Source organism: Gekko japonicus, unplaced genomic scaffold (assembly GCF_001447785.1).
Source record: "Gekko japonicus isolate JY-2015 unplaced genomic scaffold, Gekko_japonicus_V1.1 scaffold92, whole genome shotgun sequence".
Lineage (NCBI taxonomy): Eukaryota > Metazoa > Chordata > Lepidosauria > Squamata > Gekkonidae > Gekko > Gekko japonicus.
The window spans coordinates 32,274-51,890 of NW_015169780.1; the positions used below are offsets into that span (position 1 = coordinate 32,274).

The following is a 19,617-nucleotide window of genomic DNA, read 5'->3' on the forward strand; positions in this document are numbered from 1 at the left end:
AGCTCTCCCTCCTCTCACTTCTGGTAACATGGGGGTGTGGCCTAATATGCCAATAAGCTATGCTGTCATGGGTGCTAATGAATTCATGCTGTTGGGTGTGGCCTGTTATGCTAATGAGTTCCTGATGTACTTTTTCTACAAAAAAAAGCCCTAAATTACTATGTCTGTCAATTGGCTATAGTAAAAGATCTCCATGTATTTTCTAACTGGGCTTCAGGACATTTCCAAGACAGCAATGACGTGAAAGTCCTCCTAGCCTTCAGTTCTGAAGTGTCAATTTCCATTCTGTAGAAAAGGTGGGGACAAGAAGGCAATCACACCTGATTTGCATAGGCAGTGTGTGTCACATTCTGAGTGCTCTCTCCCTCTTCAAAGCATCTGCTACTACTGCTCTCTCAGAACCCTGAATGCAGGATGGTTCTGTCAGGCAGGACACCTGTTGGGCTGAGACAATCTCTTTGCCACCTCCCTTGCTTTCTTTTGGTTGCTACTTTGATCTGTTCAGCACCTGCAGAAACTTGGACTCCAGAAGGCTACCAGGATGCTTTCCCTCCATTGTGGCATCTTGCTCCTGGAAACCTGGAAGAATACCCAGTGAAAGGCAATAAAATTTTGATTGCTGCCTGGAACTACAAGGAAAGAATGGGGATGTATAAAATAATGTTACAGCATTCAGCTAAATATTTTGCAGCACTGGGAGCCAATAATGAAGACAATATCCTCTGGGGTTTGCCACTGCAACATGGTTGGCAATACCAGTCCGGTATGTATGATCTGAACCTTCAGAGGAGAAAAGGGTGGCTACCAATGACACATCATGCTCTGTTGTGCTGCTTGCACCTCCTGAACTACTGTTTTTCTCCTGGCATTAAGGTTATGACTTTTAAGTGCTAGATGAAAATATGCTGATTTTTCAAGCTATTTTTATAGACTTTTGATGCCTGGCTTGGCATTTAGTTTCTTCCATAGTGGTATTTTTTTCCTTCATTGCTACAGTGCTACTCAGATGTTTTGATGCATGATTTATCTCTCTAATGTCATTGCTCTCTGCTTTTTTATGGCCTTATCACTCCAATTTTATACTGTGTTTGCCTTTACAGGTACTTCTTATGCGTGTTATTACAATATGCTGCTTCCCTTTTGGTTGTACCTCTTGTATTATCTGCCTTGCTTTAATCGACAGGAGCCATCTTGACAGTTTTTAAACTATGGGAGGACTTCTTTGAACCATTTTATTTTTGCACCATATGCATTGTGCCTTCGTCTTTGAATGATAATTCCTGGGGTCCTCAAAAGGAGAGAAAAACATTGACATACGTGAGGCAGTCATGCTCCCCTGAATTAGTCCCTCCTTCCCAAAAAAGAAGGGCATACTCTTCCTACCTCCACTACTTTCAGGGCAGCAGTGAAGTTAGTAAATTGTAAATAAATCCTGTGTGAAGTCCCAGTGGGCAACCGAATTAGCACCACTGCTTGTAGAGTTCTGGTCTGGGATCTGGAAGACACTAGTTTTTATTGTTGTTGTTGTTGTTGTTGTTGTTGTTGTTGTTGTTGTTGTTATAGCTTTATTAGGTTATTGCATACATTACATAATATCCTGTAAGGTATTTTGCATATTACATAGTAATTTAAAAGACAGTTTGCGCATTACCATAGAATAATATCTCTCTTGTAATAAAATGATGCAGATTAACATACATACAGCATACTTTATTGATTGTTCCTATAACTATTGGAGTGTTTTGTGTATATTAAGCCTTAGAGGTGTAACCATCTATGATATGTTTGATTACGTGGTAGTAGATCCTGTAGTGTCATGTACTCCAGTACCGGTGCCCAAACCTATACAAATTTAGAGTAGACACTAGTTTGAATCCCCGCTCTGCAATAGAAGCTTGCCCAGTGACCTGGGGCCAATCACACACTCTTAGCATCACTTACCTGACAGGGTTGTCGCAAGGATAAAATAAAGAAGATGAAAATGTTGTAAGACAATGAGTCTTGCAGGGGGGAAGGTGGCATATAGATGAAGTAAATGAAGAGAATTATGAATAAAAGTCCCTGTTATATAGCAAATGAGATTTGACTATATGGCAATGTATCTGAGGGCAAAGGAAGCTTAATGCAAAGTAAAAGGTACCCTTAGTGTATACATTCATGTTCATGTTCATATCTCAGCATTTATGTTTTAAAACTAATAATAAAAATGAAACTTTAGTTCTATGGTATGGGATAAAATTACAATTCTATGCTTTAAAAGCCATCTGGAATTATCACTAGTTTACAAATACTATTTATACAATTCTTAGGTGGCTTTCAGCTCTCTCTCTAAGGAGTCCAAATGATTCCTGGTTTGCCATATAAACACATGAATATCCGTTATGGTTTCAGCTGCATTTTGCTCTTTATCCCACTTCTGAGAATGGGGCAACCTGCTTTTCTATGATTATTTGTACACTTCAATAATGTTTGTTGCATGTCATTCCACAGCCAATCCTGAGGTCAGTGATTCCGGTATTTCTAATAAACAAGGCTGCAAGGAGTGATGAAACAGGACATTGCAAAACAAATGCTGGGTTAGGATCCAGACAGCGTTCTCAGTCAGTCTCATCCAGTTCTCCTCCTTTCTATAGCCCCTGTCAAACATGGGTTTTGTAGATGAAGGTCCCTTGATCCCCTGCAGAATCCCTGTTTCAGTTGGTTAGATTACATCCTTCATCCTGTTTTTGCTAGCAGAAAATGTGGTTGGATCCAACCCAATTAATTTGAAACATATCTCTGTTAGATCAAGCAAAATAAGTACTTTTTCCAATGCAAAAAACAGTTATTCATATCTTAGCAAAGTCCTGGGCCATGTGTGAAAATCTTGGCCATTTAGATAAATACATTTTTAATTAAATGCTCTAATGAATTGTCTTGCAGGCAGACTAGCAGATCCACTAAATTTTACATCTTGTGGCCATGAAGATGGAGAAAATCTGTGCATATCTGCACACAGCTGGTGGGCTTGTAAGTATACATTGTGTTAGGTAAACACTGAACGGTCTACAAAGCATTATTGTCCAGTAAGTGTTCCATAACAGCAAAATCTTTTCTATTTAAAGCTCCCACTCCAGCACACAAATAATAGTAGTAAATTACTCTCTGACATTCTAATTCATCTGTATGTAATTTTTCAACATAGAGGGGGTTTTAGCCAAAGCTTACTCAGTGCTGATTTCTGTACTACACACTACACAAGGCTCCTTCAATTCCCACCCCTACACCCCATTAAAGAGAACAAAGATAGAGAACAGATTTGCCTGGTCTTGGAAAGCCTGGAATAAATGGGCAATTGGTGGTGGACAGGCTTCCACTGGTCCCTCTTCAAGATGTTGTCATATCTGAAGAAGTGAGCAGTGTCTCACAAAAGCTCATACCCTGCCACCTATTTTGTTAGTCTAAGGTGATACTGGACTTTTGCTCTTGGAAGAAGAGCTATTGGAAGAAGAGTCACTTGCTGTACGAAGGCTCCTTGGGCTGGTAGAAGGCTTCAGATTTTCAGTGGAATGGTAGGATACACACCACTGTCAGTTCACAGGAATGCCTATTGCTGACACACTATAGATCCACGTGTTCTTCTGTGAGCCTGATCCATGGAACAGCTTTTAGAATGACCTGCTAGTGAATGGCATATTGATAAAAGAAGACAAAGAGGGGAACACCATCTGGAATGCAGTCTGGAATGCAACTGGCTCAATATTGATTAGGGTGTTTTAATCGGGGTACTTAACATCAGTGCTCCAATATCTTCCTTCACTGTCCAATATGCCTGCAGCATTTTAAAATAAAACTGTGATACTATGCATATTTACATGGTATGGAGACTGGCACTTGGGCATACGCAGAATGTTTTCTACCCTAACTCATGTCACAGACCCCAGCCCATCACCGACCCAATCAATGGTCAAAATTTTATAAACAAACAAACAGAAACTGCTAGTATCTCCACTGCTCACTAAGCTGCTATTTATTCTTCTATGAAAAGAGTCACACAATATTCATATCAGCTGCAGAGCAAGTTTGAGAGCATACACTGTCCAGAGTTTCTTGACATGAAGGACAGGATAAAATGTACTAACTACACAGATGGTTGATGTGAAGCAGACCTACAAAACCAACTACTTTTTCACTTCGAGTGTAGTTAACATGTGGAATTCAGTACTAATAGGACTTAGTACTATAGGGCTGCGGTCAAACACACTAAATAATCCACTTTCAATCCACTTTCAGTGCACTTTCCAACTGGATTTTACTGTGTAAACTGGCAAAATCCATTTGAGAAGTGCATTGAAAGTGGATTGTTTTGTGTGTGTGACTGCAGTTTAGGATTTAGGATCACTAGGTTGGTTAGCTTCAACAGGAGATTAGAAAGATTTGTGGAGAACTGGTCCATCAATAGGTATTAGCTATATAAATGAAACAGAGGTCCAGTGGCACCTGAGAGGCAAGCGGCATTTATTCCAGGATACTCAGGGGATGCATAACTAGGTGCATAACTTAATTTTGATAACTATTTAGACTCTGACATTCTAACTAGTGATGTCACCCACCCCCCTGCCCCACCCCAAGCATCAGAATATATTCTGTTATTCTTTAAATTGACACTGGACTCCAGTTTTGTTTTGCTACAATAGACCAACATGGCTACCCCTACAGTATTAGCTGTAGATACTAACTGAAACTTCTAAGTTCACAGGCAGTAACTCTCTGAATATTAGTGCTGGGAGGCAAGAACATTGGGAAGCTTTGGCTACTGGATCCTCCTTGTAAACCTTTCAAGCGTATCTGGTTAGCAATTATGTGAAACTGGATACTGGACTAGATAGACAATTGGACATGTTACGTATTAGGTCAGGAACATTCCAGAACTATCTACCAGAGGCTGGCTGAGCTTGGAGTTCTAGAACAATAGCCCACCAGGACTCTGGAAGTGACCAATGAGAAACTAATGTTATGTAAATAGCCTATTGTTTACATTTCTTGCTTTGAGTTCTTCCTCAAGTCCTCTGAGGTTGGAGAAGGTGCGAAGAAGTGTGCCACCTTCTTCTGGGTCTGCAGCCACTCAACATTTGAGATTGCTCGCTCACTGCTAGCACCAGTGGAGCTACAAAACACCCCATTCCAGGGAATTATAGACAAGCTGAAGGAGCACTTTGTGCCAATGCCCTCTATCATTGCAGCCCACCACACATTCTACACAAGGAACCAGGCAACGGGTGAGTCAATCACAGCCTACGTTATGGCCCTACAGTGTGCCGCCCAACATTGCAACTTCCACAACCTTGAGGAAGCACTCTGTGACGGGCTGGTGTGTGGACTTCGGAGTGAGCGGATTCAATGGTGGCTCATCACCAAGCGGGACCCCACATTCAAGGATGCACTTGAGGAAGCCCTTTCCACAGAAGCTGCCGACAAGTTCACCACAGAGGTCCGCCAAGCTCTGAGCCCGCCAGCTTCATGGAGGCCCAACACTGCAGCCCACCATGTGGACACCTCTGATGAGGACAAGGAGGTCCTGAAAGTACAGCGCCCACCCCGCCATGGTACTAGCCAGGCCCGTAGCCAGGATTTCTTAATTCAGGGGGCCTTTAAATAAGTCAGGGGGCACTGATAAAATAAAATAAACTCACACTCGCAGGCAGGAGCAGGGTTATTTCCCCTATTGTGGAGGGTGGGTGTAAGTGGAAGTCAGTCACTGACTCAGAGACGGTAAAATGGTCTCCCAGATCATATTCTGAAACTCCACCTGCTATATCACACTGTTTCAGGGAAAGGGGTGGCTGCTGCAGCAAGCAGCCAGGCCTGGGTGAGGCATGCAAGTCACATGGTATCAAATTGCATGGTGGCTGCTGCCAGGTCTGACCCCACTGAATCCTCCCTCAAGGCCAAAACCAAGAAAGAGCCCTACCCTACCCCCTCTCCCTGCTATTTCCTGATAGAAGCCAAGGCATGAAGACTTTTGTCTTTGCCTAGCAACAGCCACTGAGAGCATCTGTTTCTTAAAGCTACAGGCACTCCTTTTATCATCTTGGGCTCTGTATTTTTTATTTCAGATTTTTCTGCAAATCTGGGGCTTTTCTCAGGTTTGTAGTTCAGTTCTGTGTGTCCATGGCCCCAATCTCTGGATTTAAAAATCCACAGATGGGGCTGTGATGAGAATTAGATATACTGATATTAGATATATTGATTTCTATTTACTCTTACAGGTGCAAATTATGCACTAGCGATTATTCCTTTTCTGGGGGCTGTAGAAAGTGGTTTGTTTGGAGACTTACCATATGAGGTAGAAATGCTACCACCAGATGAGCGAAAAGATGACTTTTGTCATAACACTGTAGAATGCAACAATCACGCACCAAAAGTTATGGCTGGATGGAGGGACTACTTCAAGGTAAGCTATTTTTCTTCTCACATATTATGTCAGAAGACAGTGTGTGGGAGTTACTTCAGTTAAAGAAAGGCTCCTCACCACTTCCTGCATCTATTTACAAGGAGCAGTCAGTTTTTCACCATCCTAAAAAGTAAGTTATATATTCTTTGTTCCCTCACTTCAAAATAGACTAATAGAAGCCTTAGGGTTTTTCTAAATGGTAAAATAAAATACATTTAATTTTAGTTCTATATTTGTTCCCACCTCAAATCAAATGCCAACAGCACCATATTCCTTCTTCAAGCAACAGATGCTGGGTAGAAAGAGATCAATGTAGAATACCAATACTATTTGCGGGGGCGGGGGAGAGGCTGGGTAAGCAATCCATTACTGAAGTAGTCCAAGGAGGACTTCTTAGCCCACAAAGTGCGTGGATGAGAAACATCACGTAGCTTTGCCTGACACAGCTGCATATAGGCAGTACAGGCACTATGAGCTTGCTGAACCTTGCTGAATGTACCTTCAAATATAGGGCATCTCTGAGGAAATCATGTTGACTGCCATGTAGCAGTGACTCTTTGCCTGCTCTTATGGTCTTCTTGTATATTTGTAAACACACCAGTTGTTACAAAAAAGCCACTCAGGGAAGTACACAGTATGAAGAATCACAGAAACAGTTTTGTTCAGTATCTATAGTTGCTGTCCTTGAAGAAGGCTTCAATTCCTGGTGTTTTCTACCAGGAAGTCAGTGCCTTGGATAATAATATTTTATACTGATCATCATGTTTTCTGGGAAGACACAATGAGTACGAACATCTTCAAGCTTGCCAGTTATATTGGGAATAAATAATAATAACTGAACATCTTTCTCATTTAGTATCTCTCATCCACTGCACGGAACTCTGAAGCAATTTCCTTCTCAAAAGATGAAGCATTGAAATATATGTGGAAAGCTCATGTTCTCTCCCTCTCTTATGCACTTCCAAAGTGTCAAAATCGGTAAGATAAAGATTCAGAATACATTCCTTACCATGTGTATTCCTAAATCCAATATAGGGATGCCATCCTGCATTGCAGTACGTTGACATTTTTTGTATACTTATTTTTGGCTTTAAGGCGCCACTGAACTCCTCTTTTTATTTTGTTTCTCTATGTAACCCTTTGTGTACACCTGACCTCACATTAGGCCAGAAACTCTTGTCCTATTGATAGAAGACCAAGCATCGCAGCAGATTGAATGGTCTTGAAACAGATTATATGACCTTTCATTTTACCTCTCATTTTTTTTCAGTCTAAAATTCCTGAGTGGCCCTGAAAGTGCTTTCGGAGCAGACTGGGGTAATGCAGTGGATTTCATTGCAGCCACGCATTTTTCCACAGACCAGATTACTACAAACCATTTCCAAACTGGATTACCACCACGGAAACTCCTTGAAGGAGATAGAGCCCCATCGATTGGTGACTTCACTCCTACGCAGAATAAAGTGTTGTCTCTGCTTTCTTTTCTTCGCAAGACAAATGAGAAAATGAGTAAGGGTTTAAGCCAACTACAAAGTTTATATTTACAGTATAATATTCATTCAAGGTACATTTAGATGTAACACTAGAAGAAGGGTTGAAGCTGAAGTAGTATATGCTTCACCGATAGAAAAGATGGTGCCAACATTAATGAGGAGATGATCATGAGATTATTGGATCTGAACTTCCCTGGTCCAAAAAAAAGTTAACTATCATCTAAAGTCAAATATCTCCCTTTTGGGGTCACAGTGCTCAATGAATGGTGGATGGACAGCTACAGGCCTTCTGAATGAGATAGGTTATCTGGTCGTGATTCTGTTCTTGATCTGAGATTGAAGCTATTTTAGGTTCTGTGATGATGACCTTTGCATGGAGAGAAATGGGACACTGTAATACTGTTAACTGTTCTGCATCTCTTGACAGCTTTGATTACCATTGGCCATTGTATCCATTAAGACCAGTGACTGGCTCTAGGTGCACTATGTTCTGGTAGTTCCATACTTATCTTGCTGACCACCTACTAGTACTGGTCAGCAAGATAAGTATGGAACTACCAGAACATAGTGCACCTAGAGCCAGTCACTGGTCTTAATGGATACAATGGCCAATGGTAATCAAAGCTGTCAAGAGATGTATGTTCTAGTCAAACATTCTAAATAGAAAGCCATTCTAAGTAGAAAGTCATTTTGCTATTTGCAGGCCCATGATGTTAACAAATGCAGCATCTGTATCTTTAGCAGCAAATACATTCACTAATTGTGGCAGACCAATTTTAGCAATTATAAGAGAGATAGATCCCCCCCCCCACAATCCACTTTAGCAACATATGGATACCCAGATAATTAATCCAGATAACAGATTGGAGCCTCTGCCTCAAAGCTTGATGCAGTGACAACATAAATGGTATAGGAGCCATGATTTCTTTCTTCCTTACAAGTCTCCATCATCCCTACAACCTTCATCACTATGAATTAAGTCTAATTGCCCATCCCTAACACTTTGGTTATGGATCTGCGGTGGCTCAAGTGGTTAAGACGCTGAAATGCAGGCTGTGGAAGATCAGTAGTTCGGCTTTGAAACGGAGATGAGCACCGCAACCCTAGAGTCTGACTTGACTGGTTTTCGAGCAAGGGAACCTTTACCTTTTTACTAGTTGGTGATACTGGAATATAGCACTTTTGCTGTAAGAATCCACAGGGTTCTGTTCTGTACCCTGTACCATCTACATGAAATTGCTAGGAGAACTTGTGCAGATGTTCACAGAGAAGTGTGCTGATGAAACACAACTGTGTTACCCCTTTTCAGATGTAAGGTGAGATAGTGGATATTCTGACCAAGTACCTGGAGGCAGTAGGGGGCAAAATGAAAGCAAACATGCTGAAGTTCTTTCCACACAATACTGAGGTACTATCCGTTGACAGTATAACCAATCAGAGATTGAGGCGCGCCTTTGGATCCGACTAGAGTAAAGTATAGTATTACTCAACAGCATTAAACAATCTTCATTGGTTCTTGATTGATCTATTTCACAATCCAAAGTGTGGGTTATTACTTTACCATGTAATCCTGTTCAAAATTACTCCAGTCTAAGTCCATTATAACTCATAACCCTACATAGGATTACACCATTGAAGGCCTACAGAATGGGTGCAGGGCAACTTTCTGTTTAAATACAAACTTGTAGCTTGTTACAATCAGAGACCCTGCTTTGATTAGTTGATAAGAGTTGGGCAGCCATTAGAAGCCAGATCATTTCTAATGTGGATCATATTTCCCATACCTGTTTGGCTGATGCTGAACTTGTTAAGTTTTCAAAGCCATTTTAAGACATTGTTGTTTACCTAGGTATTTCTTTTTTCTTTTTTTAAAGTTTTATTTCCCATATATTACTATCCAAAAGTTGTACCTTCATTTTTCCAGGTACAATATAAAGTACATTCTTCCTCACACAGAACTCTGGGGATGATATATCTGCGGAGGTATGGATTTTGAAATTATGTACTTTCCAATTCCTTATAATTTATCATTTAAATTATAATTCCCAGGATTCATTGGAAGCAACCACAACTGCAGATACAAAATCAATATTCATTTGTAGGTAGATACACCAGGAAAAACTATACAGGGACACAGAACATATACATTGAAGAGTCAGAAAATACTGAGTTGCATAATTCTCAGTAGTAATTACTTTTGTCTTATTGAAGTTCAGCTGTAATCCTGCTTTAGCACTTTCTGCTTTAACCTTCATCAGCAGTCATTTCTAGTCTTTATTATTTTCTGCCAGTAATATGGTGTCATCTGCATGTCTCAAATTGTCAATGTTCCTCCCACCAATTTTCACTCCACCTTCATCTAAATCTAATCCAGTTTTCCTTGTAATGTGTTCACATGAGAAATTAATGTGATGGTCCGATAGCTGCTGCAGTTTTGTTGTCTCCTTTTTTTTTGGAACTGAAATGTTGATTGTTTCCAGTCTATGGGCCATTGTTTTGTTTTTCATATCTGTTGGCATATTCTTGTTAAGATTTTGATGAACTCTGTTTTGGTGGCTTGGAATATCTCTATTGATATCCCATCTACTCCCAGTTGCTCTCAGTGCAGGTTTCACTTCACTTTCTAAAGCTACAGGTTTTTATTCAAAATTTCTTCTTGTAAGGAATCTGTCATCCTTTCATCTCTTTCAGTGTACCATTCCAATCTTTTCTTTATTCTGTCGTGTACAGTTAAAGTATTTCCGTGTTGATCTTTCTGCATCCCTAAATGTGCTTTAAATGTGCCTTTGATTTCTTGGATCTTGCAGAACAGATCTCTTGTTTTTCCTTTTATGTAGTTCTTGTCTCTTTCCTTACATTGGTTATTATAATAGTTCTTTTTATCTCTGTGAGCACTCACTGGAAAGCTGCATTTAGATTTCTGATTCTATTTCTGTCATCTTTTACTCTGTCACCTATCATTAGCAATATTAAGAGTTTATTAGTCATCCATCAGGTTTTTCATTTCTTTTGGCTACAGAAATAGTCTTTGCAAATTCTTCCTTGATAATATCTCCTGCTTCAACCCATAGTTATTTGTTTATTCTTTATTTATTAAATTGGATTTTAACCCCCCTCCCCCTAGAGACAGGGCTCATGGTGGTGTACAGCAGTGCAATACATTCATATAATAAATACATAGTTAAAACAGTTAAAATACAGTACAAAACACAACGATCAGCCTAATAGATGATGCTAAAAACTTTCAATTGTGCCACTGCCTCATGGAAGGCAGGGAGGAGTGCCAGACTGATGGAACCATTGCTGCCTTCAAATGCCTGGTGGAACATCTCTGCTTTACAGGCCCTGTGGAACTGCATTGAGTCCTGCAGGGCATGGATGTTGTTCAGCAGAGAGTTCCACCAGGTTGGAGCCATGGCAGAAAATGCCCTGGTTGAGGACAGCTGGATATCTCTCGGGCTGGGGACCACCAATAACTTCTTATCCACCAAGTGCTATACTCTTCTGAGGGTATATCAGGAGAGCCAGTCTTAAAGATACGTGGGTCCCATACTGTAAAGGGCCTTAAAAGTTAACACCAAAACCTTGAACCTGGTTCGGTATTCCATCAGGAGCCAGTGCAACTCACGCAGCACAGGTTAAATTTGTGCTGCTCATGGTGTCTTGTAAGGACCCATGCCACTGCATTCTGTATCAGTTGGAGTTTCTGGGTCAGTCTCAAGGGTAGCCCTACACAGATCAAGTTACAGTAGTCTAGTCTGGATGTGACCATTGCATGGATTACTTGTGGCTAGATTAGGACAAGACAGGTAGGGAGCCAGTTGCCTGACCTGAAATAGCTTGGAGAATGCCAATCTACGAACAGGTACCACTTTGCCAATATACGAACATTTGTGACCTGGGCCTCCATTAATAAGGAGGCATCCAGAATCACATCCAAACTCTTGACATTTGGTGCCAGACTTAAGGGCACACTGTCAAGGGCTGGGAGTTGGTACCCCAATCCTGAATCCCCCCTTCCCAGCCACAGAACGTCTGTCTTAGCAGAATTCAGTCTCAGCCAGCTCTGTTTCAACCATACCACCACAGCCTCCAACACCTCAGCCAAATTTTTTAGGGCAGTGTCCAGCCGCCCACCCATCAACAGATTAAACTGGGTGTCATCAACATACTGGTGATACCCTAGTCCAAAACTCCACACCAGTTGGGAGACTGGGTGCATATAGATATTAAACAGCACTGGAGAAAGGATTTCCCCCTGAGGAACCTCGCATACTAGGGGATACGTGGTTGACATTCTCTCTCCCAGTGCCACCCTCTGTCCTTGACTGGAATGGGTCCCGGACTGGAATGGATCCAGGGCTGACGTGTCTTCCAGGAAATTCTGGAGCTGTTCTGCAACTGCTCTCTCTATTACCTTACCCAGAAATGAAAGATTTAAGCCTGGGTGGTAATTGGAAGGATCCATAGGATTCAAAGTTGGCTTATTTAAGAGCAGTACAACCACATCCTCTTTCAATCCCTCTGGGTAGACCCCCAAATCCAGGGACAGGTTGATAATGTCTACCAGGGGACCTTGTATTCCTTCACTGCCAGCTTTCAATAGCCATGAGGGATACAAGTCCAAGAGGCATGTGGTTGGCCTATCAGCACCCAAAGTCCTATCAACATCGGCCTGGGATAACCAACTGAAGCTTTCAAATACTGAATCCAAAGACAGCCATAGGGGCTCCAGTTCACTTACTGTATCAATATTGGCTGGGAGGTCATGGCGTAGTGACAAGACTTCATCCGCAAAAAAAGCTCACAAAAGTCTCTCATCTAATCTCTGAATCCCTAACATTTTGGGTTCTCTCAGTGAGAGAAGTTAAAGATCTGATTACCCTAAACAATTGTGCTGGGCAAGAGCTAATGGATGCAATGGAGGCTGTGTAAAATTCCTTTTTAGCAGCCTTCACTGCCACCTCATAGGATTTCATAAATGTCCTATAAGATGTTCTTTAAGCTTTGTTGTGAGTATGCCACCAAACTTGCTCTAGTAGTCTAAGTTTTTGTTTCATCCCCCTGAGTTCCCAATTATCCCAGGGGATATTTTGGACTGGAAGCAAAGAAGAAGTTGGGGAGCGATTTCATTGATGGCTTCAGAGAGATGGGAATTCCAGTCCTCTGTCAGCACATCGAATGAATCACTGGAGGACATCAGATCCCGCAGAGCATTCTGGAACCCAATTGGGTCCATTAGTCTCTGCAGGAGGGCATAAATCCACTCACTGCCTACATGATGGGGCTGGGATAGTTAACTGGGCCTTCAGGGCAAAGTGATCTGATCGTGGCACTTTTTCTTTAACAATCTTATCCATAACCATCCCCATGCCAAAGATCAAGTCCAGCGTGTGGCCTGCTTGATGTGTGGGATCTGATACAATCTGGGAGAGACCTAGTATTGCCATGGAGGACACCAGGTCCAAAGGCTACAGAGAGGCAGTTCTTCTGTTTCATGTCCACTTCACCTTAGTAATGCAAATTGGTTCTTTACATGGCCTTTAAACTCTTTGGGAATGTAGTTTAGATTGTATTTTGGCACTATGACTGTTTCAGTGTTTTTCTTCAGCTATATTCTAGTTTTCCATATTATCTATTTATGGTCTGTGCCACAATCAGCTCCTGGTCAGTTTAGTTGCTTGAAACATGTGTTTGCATTGAACAACTTGCTGCCCTCACAGATTCTAGGAGTCACTCTCCTGCTTCATTTTGTGCTCCTAGCCCAAATCTTCCAACAATATTTGATTCTGTTTTGCTTCCTACTTTTGTGTTCCAGTCACCTACACCATTATCAGCACATCTTATTTAGGTATGTGATCAATTTCCTCCCAGACACTTGCATAAAAGCTTTCCATTTCTTCCATATCAGCATCTGTAGTTGGGGCATAAACTTGAATGATGGCTATGTTGATAGGTTTTCCATGAAGTCTGATTGATATTATTCAGTCAGACTTTGCACTACAGCTCCTGATTGCTTGTGCTACATAGTGGGGTGACATGTCTAATTTTCACTCCCATACACAGTAATGGGGAATACTGTAGTATGAATTATCTTGATCTTGGTCACTGGCGACGCATCCTTACACATAAGAATCTTTTCTCACTCCGTCATGGCTGTCCTTCCCAGTCTCAATCTGCTTATGATTTCTTGGTTACAGTCTCCCTTTTAGTTGATGATTGAGGTCAGGACTTGGAATAATTATTGCTGGCTAGTTTAACAACCACAGTTTTTTCTTACAAATCCAAACACAGTTTTCTTGTGGACCATGAGTCTATGTAAGCTTAACTGAAAATAAGCCTCTCAAAATTTATCTACAAGCAGAAAGGTCTACTGCAAACAGAAAGAGAAGCTAGGATCCAAGTCAAAAAGAACTGGATGGTAATTTTTCATGTGTGCAAACTGAAGGTTTAGCAAACAACTCCAGGAGAAACATTGTGATAATGCATAGTGGATGCGTTAGTCACCTGCTAGGATGGGGTGAATTTCCTTACCATCATGGATTTTTTAAAATATGTTTTTATTTAAAAAGGTAAAGATTCCCTTGCTCAAAAGCCAGTCGAATCCGACTCTAGGGTTGCAGTGCTCATCTCCGTTTCAAAGCCGAAGAGCCAGTGCTGTCTGAAGACGTTTCCGTGGTCATGTGGCCGGCATGACTAAGCACCAAGGCGCACGGAATGCTGTTACCTTCCCACCAAAGTGGTACCTATTTATCTACTTGCAATTTCTTGCTTTCTTCTTATCCACCAAGTGCAATACTCTTCTGAGGGTATATCAGGAGAGCCAGTCTTAAAGATACGTGGGTCCCATACTGTAAAGGGCCTTAAAAGTTAACACCAAAACCTTGAACCTGGTTCGGTATTCCATCAGGAGCCAGTGCAACTCACGCAGCACAGGTTAAATTTGTGCTGCTCATGGTGTCTTGTAAGGACCCATGCCACTGCATTCTGTACCAGTTGGAGTTTCTGGGTCAGTCTCAAGGGTAGCCCTACACAGATCAAGTTACAGTAGTCTAGTCTGGATGTGACCATTGCATGGATTACTTGTGGCTAGATTAGGACAAGACAGGTAGGGAGCCAGTTGCCTGACCTGAAATAGCTTGGAGAATGCCAATCTACGAACAGGTACCACTTTGCCAATATACGAACATTTGTGACCTGGGCCTCCATTAATAAGGAGGCATCCAGAATCACATCCAAACTCTTGACATTTGGTGCCAGACTTAAGGGCACACTGTCAAGGGCTGGGAGTTGGTACCCCAATCCTGAATCCCCCCTTCCCAGCCACAGAACGTCTGTCTTAGCAGAATTCAGTCTCAGCACTGGGGGAGAGAAAGACTGGAAGACAGAGAGCCGAGCAAAGATAGTGACAAAAAGGGAGAGTAGGAAAAAGAAAGAAACCCTGATCGAAAGGGCTTCTTTGATAGATCTGCAACTAGAAGAAGTGGGGGTAGATTCCAAGTTTAGATTTAAATCCCATTAAACAAGGCAAGATAAATGTCCTAGAGGCATTCATATAAAACTGTGACAAGGATTTACAGACGTTGATACAGCATATTGTATAACAGGAGTTTAATCTGATGATTGTTCAGCCTTTAATCAGATTTATCACCTAAAACTTTAAGGAAGTATAGAATGTTAACAGAGATTACCTCTATAGTATAACTGAACCAGATTTATTTCTGGGATTGCTGCTTAAATTGCCTGCCTACCCTGAAAGATGATATAATACACATGAAGATATTTAAGCTATAAAAGAGAGTGGTTAAAATATAGGCAACCCAAAGTTAATGTTTTGTATGAATGTTTTGAATAGTCACTTCTCTTGCACAGCATGCTAGATTTTCTTAATTTCTTTCAGTGTTGCATGAAAAGATTGGCTATAGGAAGGAAGTCTGGCAGGTTTGCATTCCTTTTCTCTTGCCCTCCAGCTCTCTTGCCCTCTGCTTCTGACAGTGATGATGCTCTGACAGAATGCAGTGCTACAGCATATGTTAAAGGCAACAGGGAGCTTAAATGTTTTGCGCTGCCAAAATAAGGAAGTTGTTAAGCCTACACCTTTCTGCACTTAAAGTCCGTCCCGTGCAGGCCTTGAGAGATTGTAAATGTAATTTTGTGTGTGTAAAGAGATGTCAAGTCACAGCCAATTTATGGCAACCCCACAGGGTTTTCAAGGCAAGTGATTCAGCAGAGGTGGTTTCCCATTGTGTTCCTCTGCAGAGTCTTTTGGTGGTCTCCCTTCTCTTCCTTGCTTAGGTTCTGAGATCGGACAAGATCAGACTATATCATGCCTTCTTCCCTCCCAAATGCAACCTTAACAAAAGTTAAAAAAAATGTTTAACATTGGCTATTATTTCTTATGTTTATTTTATTTGTAATTAGATTATTTCTTAGCTCAGTTCTCAGCAAAATATGTCTAAAGGATATCACAAATGACTTTTTTAAAGTATAAAATTATTAACAATCAGTCTCAGTAAAATATGCAAAACAGCAAAACAAAAATAGGAGCATAAAAAGCACAATAACAATAGTTCAACAGAACAAAACTCAATATAATACCAAGTAGCACAATGCCTGAGCAAACTGATTTGTATGTGATGGCTAACACCTTAAGGACTGAGACACTGAGGGCACAGTCTTAAGCAGAAGTCCCACGATACTCAGTGGGGATTAGTCTTAGAAAAGTGCCCTTAGAGTTGCGGCCTGAGTGCAGGTAAGTTATGCAGGTTAAGTTATTGCACAGGAAAACCTCCACCACAGACTTTTTTTAAAGTGTGTAAACTGCTATGTATACATAAACAGAGAGTCTCAGGAAAGTCAAAACCAATAAGTATAATTTCTAACGCTAGCAACATTCCAGAGCATATCAATTACACGCCATTCCTTTCTTCAATAATTGATTTTTAAGAAAAGATACCATCCACAGTTGTGTGTGAGGAATTCTGTTTCAACTCTGAAATTTGGAGGTAGATTGTACCTTTTCTACAGAGAGGAGCTGAGGAAAAGGAATAGAGTCAGAGGCACTGTCTTCTTCCTATAAAGGTAAAGGTTCCCTTGCTCGAAAGCCAGTCAAATCCGACTCTAGGGTTGCAGTGCTCATCTCCGTTTCAAAGCCGAAGAGCCAGCGCTGTCCGCAGACGTTTCCGTGGTCATGTGGCCGGCATGACTAAACACCGAGGCGCACGGAACGCTGTTACCTTCCCACTGAAGTGGTACCTATTTATCTACTTGCAATTTCTTGCTTTCAAACTGCTAGGTTGGCAGGAGCTGGAACTAGAAACGGGAGCTCACTCCGTCTTGCGGCACTTGGGTCTCGAACTGCTGAACTACTGACCTTCCACAGCCTGCAGTTCAGCATCTTAACCACTTGAGCCACCGCAGCTTCTTCCTATAACTTCACATAATTGGTTCCGGGCACAAGCTCTAGAGTTCAGCATTAAATGAAATCTACTTGGTGGTGTTTCTGGTAACCACTCTATTTTTCTTTTGTAGGAGGAACTTTGTTGGTGTTATGGAAAATGGCAATGTCTACAGAAGCTGGAAAGAAAGCAGGACGTGCCCTTATTGAAAGTTTGGTTTAAGAGTACGAGCCTCTGGAAAAGCTCAGCTGTATATAAGCCTGGTTATCTTAACAGTGTTTGGCTAAAGTCACCATAACTCAATTTATATCAATATTTGTTTAATTTTTTCAATTCATCCTCATTTCTTTATTCTTGTATGCTGATTCTAGTTCTAAACTGCTGACCAAGTTAGTTGACATCCATTGGGTGGAAATACAGTGGGATATAGACAAATGTAGGGGCATGGCTAGTTCTGTCTGAAGTCTACCATCTCCAGAAGAGCACATGTGTGCAGTGTGGATATATGGCTAAATAAAAAAGAAAATACAAATGGGAATGCCAAGGCAAAAATGTGCAACATTTATGGGAATGGTTTCATGGGATGTTTGAAGACCTGTCATAGATTCAGGAACAGATTTGTAAGAAAAACAGAGCTGAAACAAAACTGCTCTTGCAATGCCCAGTTCTTCTTAAGGACCCAGAGGTTTGCTGAAGACCAATTATCCAATCCACAGAGTGGGAAAAGGTTGTCATATTATATGTTGCTGAGTGTCCGCTCCTTCACATAATTGAGATGTTTATCCATCTGACTATCCCAAGAGTTTCTAGCAAATACCATGATCTAAATCTGGTTGTGGAAATGTTGATCTTCAAATTTCTGATTTGATTTGCACACTACATTGGATACTTTTTACAAGTAAAAATACATTCTTAAATAAAATAAAAATAAAGTATCACTTATCTCATATCTGCGGATTTACAATGATTTGCAGAACATATACCGGTAAATGAACTCCACTCATTTGCTTTGCTTAATTCATAATGGTTTAAATAAAGCTCAAAATGAATCCTGATTTTCTGTGTCCCAAGACATTTCAAAAATACCTTTTTCTTCCTTTTGGTTGGAAAGAACTGGTTTCTTGGAACCAGTTACTCAAGAACGTCAACATTTTGATTTAAAGACTACATAAAAACCAAATTCAGCACCCTAATTACAGTTTTGCAACATCTGGCTGAGCTGGGTACAAGGAAAGGGAGAGAGAAAGGCCAGACCAAAGATGTTGAACTCATTTGTTACAAGGGCTGGCTCTGACATAAATGTCATTTTGGCCTATTATGCATGGGTGTTTTACCTCATTTTCACCATGCATGTCCATCAAGTTTTTTCGTTCTGCATTTTTTTTTCTCCCTTCAGTGCTCAGTTTGCTGTCCAGTCGCTATTTCTCTGGGTTTTCTGAAAGTGGTTCTGGGCTGGTTTTTCACTTGTTTCACTTCTGAACTAAAGGTAATTCAAAAGCTTACAGATTCCCTCAGATTTTACCCCCGACACCCTTTTTCTGCCCCTCATAGGCCACTCCCATACCCACATACAGGTTATTCCACCCACTCTGGACTTTCCACCATTCATCAGTGTGTCCCTTGTTGTTTGTTTGACATTTAAATTTTTTTTACAAGTGATCTGAGTCTAGTGACATGAGACTAACACTAGTCTCAGATCACTGTTTAAAAAATGACTCCTTTGGCCTTCGCCTTGAGAGAGGCACCCCAAGCGCCCCAGGCTGGGAGCCCTCTACAGGGGCTCTGGGGGGAGTCCAGAACCAGCCAGACCCCCTCCCTGCTGCCAAGTCACAGGCCGTTCTCTCCAGAGCTTCGGAGGAGCGTGCCCGCCATCAGTTGTGCTCGCCTCCCCCACTCCTTCTCCTATGCTTGCACTTATCTTGCAGGTGTCCTTGAGGCTAGAGGTGCTTCTTCTCCGAGCTTCCCGCTGGGAACCTAACAGCTGGGTATTAGCCCACACTTCATAGTCCTTGCTCATTGGCTTTGTAATATCAGGAGGTCTCCTTTGAAGGGGGTATATCCCAAAAGCCGACAGGAGATGAAAAGACTCTGGTTTGGGTTGGCTCATCTCAGAGAGATGAGGGGGTAGCTGTTGCTTTTCTACAGGGAGGTGGATTGAAATTGTCCACTGAAATCATGGCTAGTGACATGGACTGCCTGACAAGGTCTCGAGATAGCAAGAGGAAGGTTGCAGGCTTAACTTGTATGGGAAATTATAGCTGTTTCTATACAAATGCTAGAAGTGTCTGAGGTA

At 41.5% G+C, this 19,617-nt stretch overlaps 1 protein-coding gene across 1 annotated transcript; it reads left to right on the top strand.

The window, feature by feature from the left end:
- Positions 1-414: 414 nt before the first annotated feature.
- LOC107115138 (chromosome unknown open reading frame, human C6orf58) lies at positions 415-17,533 on the top strand. Its single transcript, XM_015416764.1, has 7 exons — positions 415-763; positions 2,923-3,009; positions 6,249-6,433; positions 7,290-7,411; positions 7,704-7,942; positions 9,170-9,242; positions 17,458-17,533. Exons 1-7 carry the CDS (start codon positions 415-417, stop codon positions 17,531-17,533), a joined length of 1,131 nt encoding a protein of 376 aa, XP_015272250.1.
- Positions 17,534-19,617: the final 2,084 nt, after the last annotated feature.